Below are 12,500 nucleotides of genomic sequence, written 5' to 3'. Positions count from 1 at the left end.
CTGACAAAAAATACAATTATGTCTCTTTATACGTGTAAACACGTACAGTATTCCCATATAACGGGATCAGATTTATTCCTTTTTTTCCCTCCGATTTTCCAATCCTCCATTTTTTCCTGGTTTCGGCCTGATACTGTCCTGGGAATCAGATTGGTGCCATCCTTAATTTTTTAATAGTAAACTTTGACATAAAACTAAGTAATGAATTAATAAATGTAAAAGTAATGGTTTGAAGTTTCAGTTTCAGTTACTTCTAACATATTTTATAAACAAACTTTATACCTTATACACTGTTTGGCCAAAAGTATGTGCACCCCTGATGATCACACCCAGATGTGTTTCTTCCCCCAAACTGTTACCACAAAGTCTGAAGCACACAGTTGTATAGAATGTCTCTGTGTGCTGTAGCATTACAGTTTCCCTTCACTGGAACTAAGAGACTCAAACCTGTTCCAGCATGACAACGCCCCCGTGCACAAAGCGAGCTCCATGAAGACATGGTGTGTGAAGGTTGGAGTGGAAGAACTCGAGTGTCCTGCACAGAGCCCTGACCTCAACCCCACTGAACATCTTTGGGATGAACTGGAACACCGACTGAACCCCAGACCTCCTCGACATCCCAACATCAGCACCTGATCTCACTAATGCTCTTGTAGCTGAATGATCACAAATCCCCACAGCCACGCTCCAACATCTAGTGGAAAGACTTCGCAGAAGAGTGGAGCTCATTATAACAATGTTATAAGAATAAATCTGGAATGAGATGTTCAGCAAGCACATATGGGTGTGATGGTCAGGGGTGCACAAACTTTTGGCCATATAGTGTGCCATAGAGCTGTTTCAGGAACCGTTTTTATCACTTCTGATGTATTCTGTAAACATAGCGTAAACAGTGGTCCATTCCTGTCAGAGTAATTTAGCTAATTTCTTTTCTATATAATAATATAATATAATAATAATAATAATAATAATAATAAATAATTACAGTTATTGATTGATTTCCTGTCTTTCTTACTCTTTCTATCCTGCAGCTCCTCCATGTCTTCATCTGCAGATCAAACCTTTCAGCAGGTTCTGGCGACCGTCGAGGCCAAAAAAGTGAGTACTGCAAACTACAGCAGCCTGAATTAGCCTGAAGCACCGAGCCGGATCTGTCGCTCCGGATCTCTAATCAGTGCAAAGAACCGTCGCCTTCGCATCACGTCACTCACATGTATAGAATGTGCATTATTTTATTATACTGTCTTTAAGTGTGTAAGGAATAAATCACCGTGTGTCACGCTGTGATAGTCAAACAATCAACGACGCTGTGGTGTGATGAAGCGGAGTTACTGTTGATCATTTTACAATAACAGCACGTCCCTGAGTGTTTTATTCCTTTTAAAGAACGACATGTCATACTTTTTATCCGTTTAGAGTTACATTTAATGTCATGGAGCATCCACGAAACGAATTCTCACTCACGTTGTAGCAGCTTTATATCATTTTCTCACCAGCTTCTCTTTTTTCACTCTCTGGAAGACAAAAAAAAAAAAACCACGCAGATTGTCATGTTACCAAGAAACCGGAAAGAAACGCCAAAAACCCCTCTGTCCTGAAAATATCGGAAAAGTTACTGATTGACTGCTGACACTAGAAACGCTTCCATCATCATTTCAACGATTTATTTTTTTTTTAGTCCGTTTCTGAGGAGCGTCAGCTGGACAAGTCCCTGTGAACGTGCTGTTCCTATAGAAACCATAACGAGCGCATTAACATAAACTCATAAAATGTGTGTTGCAGCGTGCACAGCTAAAAGAAAATTAATCAACGCCATGTGACCAATCAGAATCTGGAACTCGGCAGTGCAGTGGTGTAAAATTAAATCTCATTTGTATGCGTTTATGTCACACTTTAAAAAAAAAAACGAACAAAACTTTCATACCAGGAATTTATCCTTATGCAGACGTGTTTCATTTCTTTTCTTTGTTCCGTGCACACACAATTATAAACACGGCGTATTTTACCCGGAGCTGCCGAAGCAGCGTCGTCGGTCTCATGGTGGGAGTAAAGAGACGCCGGTGAGGTAATGTGAAATACCCCAGACCCGTCTGAAATTCTAGCAGGAGAGTGAAACATGTGACGGCGCTTAATGACGAGAGTGTGTTTTCACTCAGCACGTAAAACGCAGAGGGTCAGTCGGAGGTCATAACTGTTGGTTTGTTTTATTATTAGATGAGAATAAATCGAGTAGAAAATGATATCGATACTACAGTCAGGTCCCAAAGTTTAATTTGTTGAAGTATTCAGTAAAGACATACCTGTGAGCCTCTTTATTTTTCAGGAATATTTGAATATGTATCTGTGAGAAATCCTGAGATGAAACTAAGATCAGGCTGAAAGTTGACTTTGTACTTATAAATAGGAACAAAAAAGTCTGTATTCATAAGCATGAACAAAGATTTTTTAAAAAAATGTGTTAAAAAATAAATAAATAAATAAACTGATAGGGAAAAAGTATTCATACACTGCAAATTACTAACATTAGCATTTCATTACACAGCTTTTGTTGTCAATAACAGCTCAGAGACTCTTATGTTAAGAATTAATTTGTGATTCAGTTTCCTCTGTCCTTCCTCTTTCCATTATCATCTTCAATTCCCCAAGGTTACGAAGGTATGAACTCGCTAGTTATTTTGATTCTTGAGTTATTTTGGCTGTAAGTTCGTTTTGTTAAAACGTCCATCTTCTCCCCAGATTCAGTTTCTCCGTCGACGAGATAAAATTCTCCTCTAACATGCACCAGAACATTAACATTTCCATTAACATTTTCTTCCATGACGTTTAATGCTCCAGCGCCGTTTGCAGACAAGCGGCCGCATATCATGATGCTCCCACCACCGCGCTTCACTGTATGCTATGGTATCGTGCATATTGTTCCAGAAGGGTTCCGATCTTTCTAAACACCTTTAGACGCACGTCTCTGTGCTTCTAACTGCTTCAGCCATGGAGTTTAGCCTGAGGTGTAGGAACGGAGATGATTGCAGTACATTTCGTCGCTTATTGTTCTCAGTATAACTGTTGTTTCTGCTGCTTTCAGGTCGTCCTGCAACTCTTTTCAAGTGGCTTCCGTTTTATCATCCTTATCATTAGTCTGAGAAATCTTGCATGGATAATGAGTTGTTGTTCCATGAACTTTCCACCTGCATATTATCGAACCAGTTGTGCTGGAGTTTTTGCTACGGCTCTGCAGCTTTTTCCATTCGAGTGTTGTTTATTAAGAACTTTAGGAAGCTCCTTCACCTTCACTATGATTGCTGAATGTTGCATGAAATCTTCATGCATGAAACCAATGGCAACGTCATTTATAATGACACCAAGTGCAACTTCTATGAGAGCATTTATATCTAGAACTTGATTTATTTTTATTTAGATTTAGAATTATAAGTACAAATGTAAGACATGATGTGTGTAAATTTGCAATATATGCACAGGAAGTACATTTAAATAACGAAAAGAAGTGTCTGAGTAATTATTTCCCCTCATTGTATACAATTTCCTTATTATTTATTCCCTAAAAGACTCCACAGTAATTATGCTTCTCTGAGTTATTTATGAGTTATACTTTATTGTCTGTGTTGCATCCCTTTTTATCTTCTTTACTGAAAATATAAATTGCGTTAGTTCTCGGTCTCTGAATTTTATACTTATAAAATGTTATGTCATGTTACAGGACGCTAATCATTCAGCGTGTAACGGCATATTAATGTGTCCTTTTTTCTATATTTTAACTCCGTCTTCTTCAGAATTCCACCCAGAGCGCAGTAAAGGTTCATCTTCCGGTCACAGAGAGCGCTCCGGCCCAAGCTGGCTTTGTGTTCGGTAAGAATTCTCACTTTGGAAATTCACGATCTCGCGTTTTGCTGTCGTTTCCATTTCCGATTTTATCGTACGATGAAATGTTTACGGTTTATTTTTACTTATTTTTTCATTTAATGATGCTGTACCCTCTACTTAGTGCACTACACAGTGCTCAGTATGATGATGTTTGAGATTTAGACACAGAAAGCTCTAAAGCTGGCACTCAGATGTCTCTCATGTTTTTTGGCTGAGATTAAAGTATTGGCACCCTTGACCTTTAATTGCAGGTCTTGTGCTCAGTGTTTTACCCAAGTTCGATATGTGAAAGCACCCTGATGGAGATTGATTAGTAATTATATAATTATTAGATCATTATTCTGTCCTGTTTATTTCTTTATTATTAGTAGTACTATTATTAGTAGTAGTGGTAATGGTGTTTATAAAACTGCGTGTGTGTGTTTAGGTCTAACCAAACCTGACACTGCTGCGCCATTCAGCTTGACCTCGTCTCTGGAACAGCAGAGCAGCAGAGGAGTGTGAGTGTGTATTTATTTATATTAATAACTAAAATCTTAAAGACCATTTTCACCTAATAATTAACATCCATAATTAATTGCAGATCACCTGCAGGATTCACCTTCAACCTGAGTGCCACGTCATCTCAATCTCAGGCAGCGAACACTTCTCAAAGTAAATATGTGACCTTGTAATCATCTGAAAGAAGCTGTAATTGTTGGAAATTTTTTTTTCCTTACATTCATAAAGGTTGTATGTAGAAATTGAACTCTTAGCTCTGTTTCTTTTTTTCTCTCCACTCTCCATTTTGAAAAAGGTGTGACCCAGGTGGGTAAAATTCCCCAGAAACCTGCCAGTTCTGTCCCGAGCTCGATGGGGGAACCAGGCAAAAGCTCCACGATTCCCCCGTTCCAGGTTCCCAAAGCTCAAGAAGACTCTCTCGGCTCTTTCTTCGGTCTCAGAGTTGGCCCAGGAGACGAGGTTAAAGAATCCCCTAAGCCCAATATGGCCTTCACCTTCAAGCCGTCTGGAAGCGCAGGTCCTGGCGCGACGTTCACTTTCGGAAACCCTTCGAAACCCGTCGCCGCTGGAAACGACTCGGATTCGGGCAGCGCTACAGCGGATGCGTCTAAAAATCCAGGAATTTTTAAGCCTCCTGAGTGCGCAGCATCATCGCTGACCAGCAAAACGTTCTCCTTTACGTCTGCGTCGTCTGCGTCCGTGCCGTCCTTCAGCTCCCTGCTCGCGGCTCCTCTTCCTCAGGAAACGCCCTCCGTAGCCGAGAAACCTCCCGAACCCGAACCTTCTCCTCCACCCGAGTCGATTTCCGCCACGACGCCTGAAGAACCTCATTCAGAGCCGAGTCCTGAACCTTCCGCTGTCTCTACGGCCACTCCGTCTCCGGCGTCCGTCACAGAAGAAACTCCGCCTTCCCAACCCAAGCAGGAAGAGGCAGAAAATCCGTCGACCCAAACAGCGACCGTTCCCGAGGCCACTCCCACTCCCACACCCACGGTCACATCTACACCGCTTCCCGCCGAGACGGTGCCTGTAACGGCGTCGAAACCCGTCCAGGAAACGACGCCTGCTACTACAGCCAGCTCTGCTCCGGTAGAACAACAACAACAACAACAACAGCAACAACAACAACAACAACAACCACCAGCACCAGCACCAGCAGCAGCAGAAGCAGCAGCTCCACCCTCCACCACGCCGGGCTCCATCTTCACCCAGCCAGCTGTGAGCTCCAACAGTACAACGTTAACAGTCACCACCTTCACCCCGGTCATCAGTACAGCAGGTAGAGCAGCTCCTCCCATCTCATTTACACCTGTTTCACCATGTTTAATCAGTTTGCAAATACATTAGAATATTAATGAGCCTACACCATTAAAGCACATATTTAGCTTGATTTTACGTTTCGTAAAAAAGTTGAATCTCTAATGGATCCCTAATCACAAGATTATACTCACTACTGAGCGCAAATTGGGACTCAGGAGCTACTTTGTCTTTTTTATCTTTTCTTTTCTTTTTTTTTTTTTTTTAATTTTAATTGTAATACGAAAAATTGCATAATTGACATGCATTTATTCGGATTCCTTTTTTTCTACATCACATATAAAAACATAAAAAATTAGTTTTAATTCATTCAAACATGCTAATACGTGCACCTTTAAGAACCTTTTTCTTTTTTTTTTCTCTCTTCTTTGCCCTAATTTCTCTCTCTCTCTCTCTCTCTCTCTCTCTCTCTCTAACTCCTAGGAGTGGCTTTAATAATCCAAAAATAGTTTATATACATATAAACTTTATTATATAATTCTTATTAAAAGGGGAAAAAAGAGCACATAAATGTAACGAATGTTTGAATTTATTATTTAGTTAATTGTAGATTTTGAAATCGTTTCTTGATTTCCTTTTTTTTTTTTGGCTGTAATGAAGCTGTGTGTGTATGTATGTGTGTGTGTGTGTGTGTGTATATATTAATATATTTATGTTACACACGTGCGTTTTCTTTGATTATTACGTAGCTGTCAGTACGTCTGCTCCAGCTCCGACTCCAGTGTTCTCTCAGACGGTCAGTACCTGCTCCACCCCTGCGTTTGGATCTTCAGGATTCGGTGTTCCTTCCACCACGTCCAGTTTTGGAAAACCGGTTTTCGGACAGCCGGCATCCGTCGGATTCTCCTCGGCCAGCGGCTTCACTTTTGGCCAGTCGGCGTTCGGGGGCAGCTCCGGGTTCGGACAGACGGCTACTCCGAGCTCGGCTCCTGCTCCGGCGTCCAGCAGCGGGGGGGGAAGTGGAGGAGGAGGAGGGCTGTTCGGTTCGGTTAGCTCCACCAACGCCAGCTCCTTCTCGTTCGGGTCGAGCAGTACCAGCTCCGGAGCGAACACCGGGACGAGCATCTTCGGACAGAGCAGCGCTCCTGCTTTCGGGCAGAGCGGCAGCACCTCAGGGTTTGGACAGGGATCCTTATTCGGATCTAACGCGGCCACGACGACGACGTCTTCAGGGTTTAGCTTCGGACAGCCTACTGGTAAGAGCTTCGTGTTGTCTTATTGCTGAATTACAGTGTTTTATTCCTCTTATACCTCAGCAATTTACTAATGACTTTATCCATTTATAATTAAATCCACAAAACAAGTTAGTTCCTGTTCTCACTTACGCTATAGCAGCTATAAACAGTCGTTCACTCACCAGCCTCTCTTTTTTTTTTTCTCTCTCTCTCTCTTGATATTGAAGACAAAATAAATAAACAAACAAATAAATAAATAAAGACAGCTTGTCATGTTAAGTAAGGCTGGGCGATATGATATGATCATATAAATATTAATAAATATATATATAATTCTGGTATATCGCGGATATCGTTTTTTTTTTTTTTTTAATTAAAATATTTTGGATTTTTTTTATATATATATATATATAGTTACAAACTAACTCGAAGAAGCTAATGTTAATTTTTTTATTTAATCTTTAAAACTGTAAAATGTTTTTTTTTTCCTTCACTGTTAAATATTTTGTATTTTTGTTTATTAATAAATATATTAATAAATCCTATTACTAAAGTTTACTTAAAAAGTAAAAAAAAGTTTACTAAAACTTACTTAAGTTATTGGAACTTAATCTTATGGTTTATTATTTATTAAGATTTTATTTAAAAAGCCACACTGCTGTATTTACGGTAGTTTGTGAGCAAACCTATATATCATGATGCATCTCATGTATCGTAGAAATTTTCCTCTGAGAATTATGATATGATATTTTTGTCATATCGCCCCACCCCTAACGCTGAAGCGTAAAGTCTGTCCTGAAAACGTCTGAAAAGTTACAGCTTCACCTCTGACTGTGACAAAGCGCTGACACTGGAGACTCCTTCCGTAAATGTTGTGGGAATAAATGTTACAGGAAGCTTCACCAATCAACAATCACATGTGGAGTGTCCAAGGTGCAAAAATACTTTGAAAAGACTCAAAAGATACGATGATGATAACAACAATGCATCATATATCGAATAAATTAAGTTAATTAGTTACAGTTTGCTAAATATAGCTATGTAAAAGCTAATTATTCAGCAGCGTATTTGGTGTTTGTCCGTGTCGGTTTTATCTCAGGACGCCTCATCTAGGGGCGTGGCCTGTGCTCTGACGATCTCACCCGTTCCTACAAATTCCCAGAATTCTCTTGCAGCTGATCCGTGGTCACCTTCAGCAGCTTCCTGTCGGGAATTTCACTGCGACTTTGGAATGAATGTTTCAGTTCCACCTGTTTTTGTTTTTTTAGCTCAGGGGTCAAATTCCTCCCTGGGAAGAATTCGCTAATAGAGACATTACTCAGAGGGGAATTTCGCTTCGTTCGCTTTGTTCAGGTTTTATTTCATTTATTTCTGTGTTTAGAGGAAACATTAATGTTCTGACTGTGCAGATTTGCTTTAACTTCTTTAATATTCAGATAATAATATTAGATAATATTTCTAATAATAATAATAGATAATATTCAAACAAAATATTGCTGGAAATTAAGCTACAGTCCACTTTCCACAGTATCGTAGGTATCATCGGTGTGTTTATAACCCTGACAAATTTCATTCCGTTGTTGCTTAACCAGCTGTTAAAATCTATTTTTGTACGTATTATATCATTATTCTTAATTCTTCTCATGAAATAATATAATGACTTCCAATATTTACACCTTAAGTATCATCGAAACCATCATTTTCATACGAATGTTGCTAAAAGTCTGCTAAATACTGTATATGTTCTACTCACTGCTTAAAATGTTAAAATTTTTATCTTGTTTGTCATTAAAAGCCTTAAAAATAAAACCTTAATCACATTTAATATTTAGGCTCTGATATTTAATATTAAGGCAAACTTAAGAAGTATTGCAAGCTTTGCGGGAAAATATATCTGTTAAATGAACAAAATGACACCTCCAGCTTTGCATAGGTTTGTTTTAATGAATATGCGAATGTGGGCGGAGTCAATGCAAATTGAGTTATTTGAATAAAATTATTGCCGTTGACTAAAAGCTGAAAGTCACTTCAGGAACAGGGGTCACATGCGTGAATGAATGTGTCCGAAGGGCATGTATTAAATTTGATAAAGATAAAATTACACAATGTGTTAGCTTTTAATAACAAAATGGGATTACAGCTTAGTATCGCAAAATTAAACAAAAAAAAAAAAAGCGTTTCGTAGCATTTAAATAGAGACTGAAAAGGTTTTTTTACGTTGATATTTTATACAGATTTACGGCACAGCTCATAGACTTCATTCTCCATTAAAGTCAGCGAGATGGACGCAGAATTATCTGGAGCAATTTATTTATCGCCCAGTACACACAGATTAGCACGTGTTATTTACGTTCTTGGGAGATCAGTGCCTTATTTATTTATTTATTTATTTATTTATTTATTTATCTTTCCCTTCTTCTCCCACTCTAGCGGCGTTTGGCAGCACCTCGACTTCATCAGTGTTTGGTCAGCAGCCGAGCACCAACAGCGTCTTTGGCCAGGTAAAGTGTTAAATATCGTCGTTGTTATTATTTCCATCAGATTTTTTTATTTGATTCTGTGTCAGGTTTGTGTTTTTCCCACTTCACTCTGAGGTATTTAATCACTTAGCACATTTTAAGAAGCCTAGAATCTAAAAACTGTGATGAAAGCATAAATTTTTTTAATAATGTTGGTTCAGACCATTTGTTGCATAAAGAATCGAACACAATTCTGCAAAACACCAGAGCCCATAGCGCTTTGGTGTAATTTTATCAATTTTCCCAGCGTTTATCCGGGAGTGTTCGTGCTAGCTGTGTCGTTTGTGTTTAATCTCGTGGTTTAAATCGGCGTACAATCGTTTTTCTCCTCTAATTCTCCGTGTTTTTCTCCCGACAGCCGTCGTCCAGCGGAGGTTTGTTCGGTTCAGGGGCGGCCAACTCCTCCAGCTCCTCAGGCGGAGGATTTTTCAGCGGTTTGGGAGGAAAGCCGAGCGAAGACGCTGCCAACAAAAACCCGTTCGGATCCACCAACACCGGCGCTTTCGGACAAACCAATCAAACAAGTGAGGGTTCGGTGTTCTAGCGCCAGAAATCTTACTCTGATCAAGAGTCTAGAAAGTAGACCATGTTATGATATGATATGATTTTAGGAGATATTGTGACATCTTACTGTTACATTTTTTTTTTTATCATTATTATTATTTTTTTTTTAGTTATAAAATAATTGACAGCAGCTGATTTAATGTTTGAAAGATACTTAATTGTAAAATGTCGTTTTTCTTTCTTAAAAGGTTCTTGTTCATTTTTTTTCGCCTTTTCAGTGTTAAATTACGTTATTTCAGGTGTAATGTTTTCTCTTTAATCTTTAATCTTTATTGAAAAATATATCCAGCTTCTTTAGTTTTTTTTGTTACGTAAAATTAGAATTCATGTAACAACTTTAACTAATAAAAAACATCTGAAGAAGCTGGATGTTCAGACAGTAGTTCCGGCTGTAACGTGAAAGACGGGTTTATATTAATGCGCTCGTTCTAATGCGTTATCGTTTCTATAGTAACAGTTCATTCACAGGGACTCGTACAGTAGACGCGCCACGTAATCTAAGACTAATAATAAACGGAGTTTTAAAAAAATTGTGTTATTAAACAAAGTAAAATGTATATTTGTTGATGTGGGAGTTTTTCTGTCAGGAGATGTATATTTAATATTTATGTAAGGAGTCTCCAGTGTCAGCGCTTTTGTAACGCTTTTGAAAAGTCTTCGGGACAGAGCAGTTTATGCTTTCCGGTTTCTCTGTAACAGAATGACGGACAGAGAGAGAGAGAGAGAGAGAGAGAGGGGGAGGCTGGTGAGGGAATGACTGTTTATCGCAGCTTTAACGTAAGCAAGAACGGAAACTAACTCCTCTCTCGGATGTTCTACATCATTGTATCTAACTATAAACCGTTAAAATGTGTGACGTGTCGTTCATTAGTAAATTAAACATTGCAATCGTTTGCAAATTGTTGTGGTATCAGTGGAATAGCGCACTCCAGACGGTGCTGTTATATTGTTATATGCAAATGATGCATGCTGGGGGGGGGGGTGTGATACATCACAACGCGCAGCGAAGTGCATTTATTTCCGGGTGTTTTTTTCTTACAGAATCGTCCATGAGCGTTTTGGTTTAATGCGGCAATACCGACTGTTTTGCTGACCGTTTGTAGCAAAGCTATATATCGTGTATCGTGATATTATTATTTTTTTTTTTTTTTTTTTTTTTTGGGTCATATCCCTCATCTCTAACTGGAACATAATAACACTCACGTTGTTATTATCATCATCACACTTTATTGTGTCATTTTTTAAAATTTTTTATGCCAACTCTGCCACCTTTCCTGGCGTACAGACAGCCAGGATGGAAACGCTGCTGTTCGCACACACAGTTAATGACTGGAGGAATAAATAGCTGCTTTGGTATGTGGTGGATAAAGTGTGGATGTTTTCCTAGCTCAGCTGCAGAGGGTTAGACAGGAGGTGACACGAGGGGAGGCACCGTTACTCAGAATAGCGTTCACTCTGTCGCACTTGTGCTCTTCAGCACGCTGTAGTTTATAACTGCTATAATCTGTTAGGCCAAGTTCAGATTTCAGCCTGATTTTATACCACAGCGCTGCTGAAGCTTTATACTGATGCGCTTGTTCTAGTGCCTTATCGTTTCTATAGTAACAGCTCATTCACAGGGACGGTTATTTAACATTTATGGAAGGAGTCTCCAGTGTCAGTGCTTTGTAGCAGTCAGTTTCTGACATCCTCAGGAACATGTCTCAGTAAACTGCGTGTTTTTTTTTTTTTTTTTTTTGTCTTATTAACGTGAAGAAAGAGAAAACGACGGTTTATAGCTGCTATAACATGAGTGAGTGAGAACAGGCCGTTCTACAAACATTAAATGTATCTATAAACAGATAAAAAGTACATTTCTTTCCATTATAAATAAAAAATTGTACTGACTGGCAAAAAAAGCTGTGGTGTAAAAGGAATAAAACGCTTCAGGACGTGCTGTTATAGGAAAATAATCAACTTTGAGGAGGTAGCAGTAACTCCGCTTCAGTCGCTGATTATTTTCCTATAACAGCATGACCTCAAGCGTTTTATTCCACTCGTACCACAGCAGTTTGGCCAGAATTGCAATTAAAGAGTGCCACGTCATACATTTTAGTCGTTTTTAGTTATATATCATGTTTTGCAAAGTCAGTGAAATGAGTTCGTTTAGGAAGGAGTCTCCAGTTTCAGTGCTTTGTAATGGTTAGAGGTTACAAAGAAAATTGTCGTGGTGTAAGAGGACTAAAACACCATCAGGACGTGCTGTTACTGGAAAATAATCAACTTCCCGGTGGTGAAAGTAACTCTGCTTTATCACTCCACCCTGTTGTTGATTATTTTCCTATAACAACACGACACACGCAGTGTTTTATTCCTTATGTATGGAAGCAGCTGTGTGTGCTGAGGCTTAGTAACCCGTGTGATTTAAAGCATGCTGTGATGTGATGGTTGATTTTTTTTGTTTGTTTGTTTGTTTGTTTGTTTTGCGCAGGTGGTAATCTGTTTGGGAACAGCGGCGCGAAGGCGTTCGGCTACGGAGTTTCGACGTTTGTAGAGCAGAAGCCGAGCG

At 39.2% G+C, this 12,500-nt stretch overlaps 1 protein-coding gene across 2 annotated transcripts in view; it reads left to right on the top strand.

Annotated features, from left to right (window-relative positions):
* The window catches only part of nup214 (nucleoporin 214), a 51,138-nt gene that overhangs the window by 26,724 nt on the left and 11,914 nt on the right, over window positions 1–12,500 (top strand). For both annotated transcript variants that reach the window (XM_053230407.1, XM_034300597.2), the window contains 9 exons: window positions 1,032–1,098; window positions 3,786–3,861; window positions 4,304–4,376; window positions 4,460–4,530; window positions 4,673–5,656; window positions 6,384–6,890; window positions 9,300–9,370; window positions 9,747–9,912; window positions 12,423–12,500. The exon at window positions 12,423–12,500 is cut by the window's right edge and continues 72 nt beyond it. In XM_053230407.1, coding sequence (XP_053086382.1) covers window positions 1,032–1,098; window positions 3,786–3,861; window positions 4,304–4,376; window positions 4,460–4,530; window positions 4,673–5,656; window positions 6,384–6,890; window positions 9,300–9,370; window positions 9,747–9,912; window positions 12,423–12,500 — 2,093 coding nt within the window. The remainder of the gene's footprint in view (window positions 1–1,031; window positions 1,099–3,785; window positions 3,862–4,303; window positions 4,377–4,459; window positions 4,531–4,672; window positions 5,657–6,383; window positions 6,891–9,299; window positions 9,371–9,746; window positions 9,913–12,422) is intronic.

Source organism: Pangasianodon hypophthalmus, chromosome 27 (genome assembly GCF_027358585.1).
Source record: "Pangasianodon hypophthalmus isolate fPanHyp1 chromosome 27, fPanHyp1.pri, whole genome shotgun sequence".
NCBI classification, from domain to species: domain Eukaryota; kingdom Metazoa; phylum Chordata; class Actinopteri; order Siluriformes; family Pangasiidae; genus Pangasianodon; species Pangasianodon hypophthalmus.
Note: the sequence above shows the minus strand (reverse complement) of the source record. Positions and strands in the feature narration are given on the sequence as shown.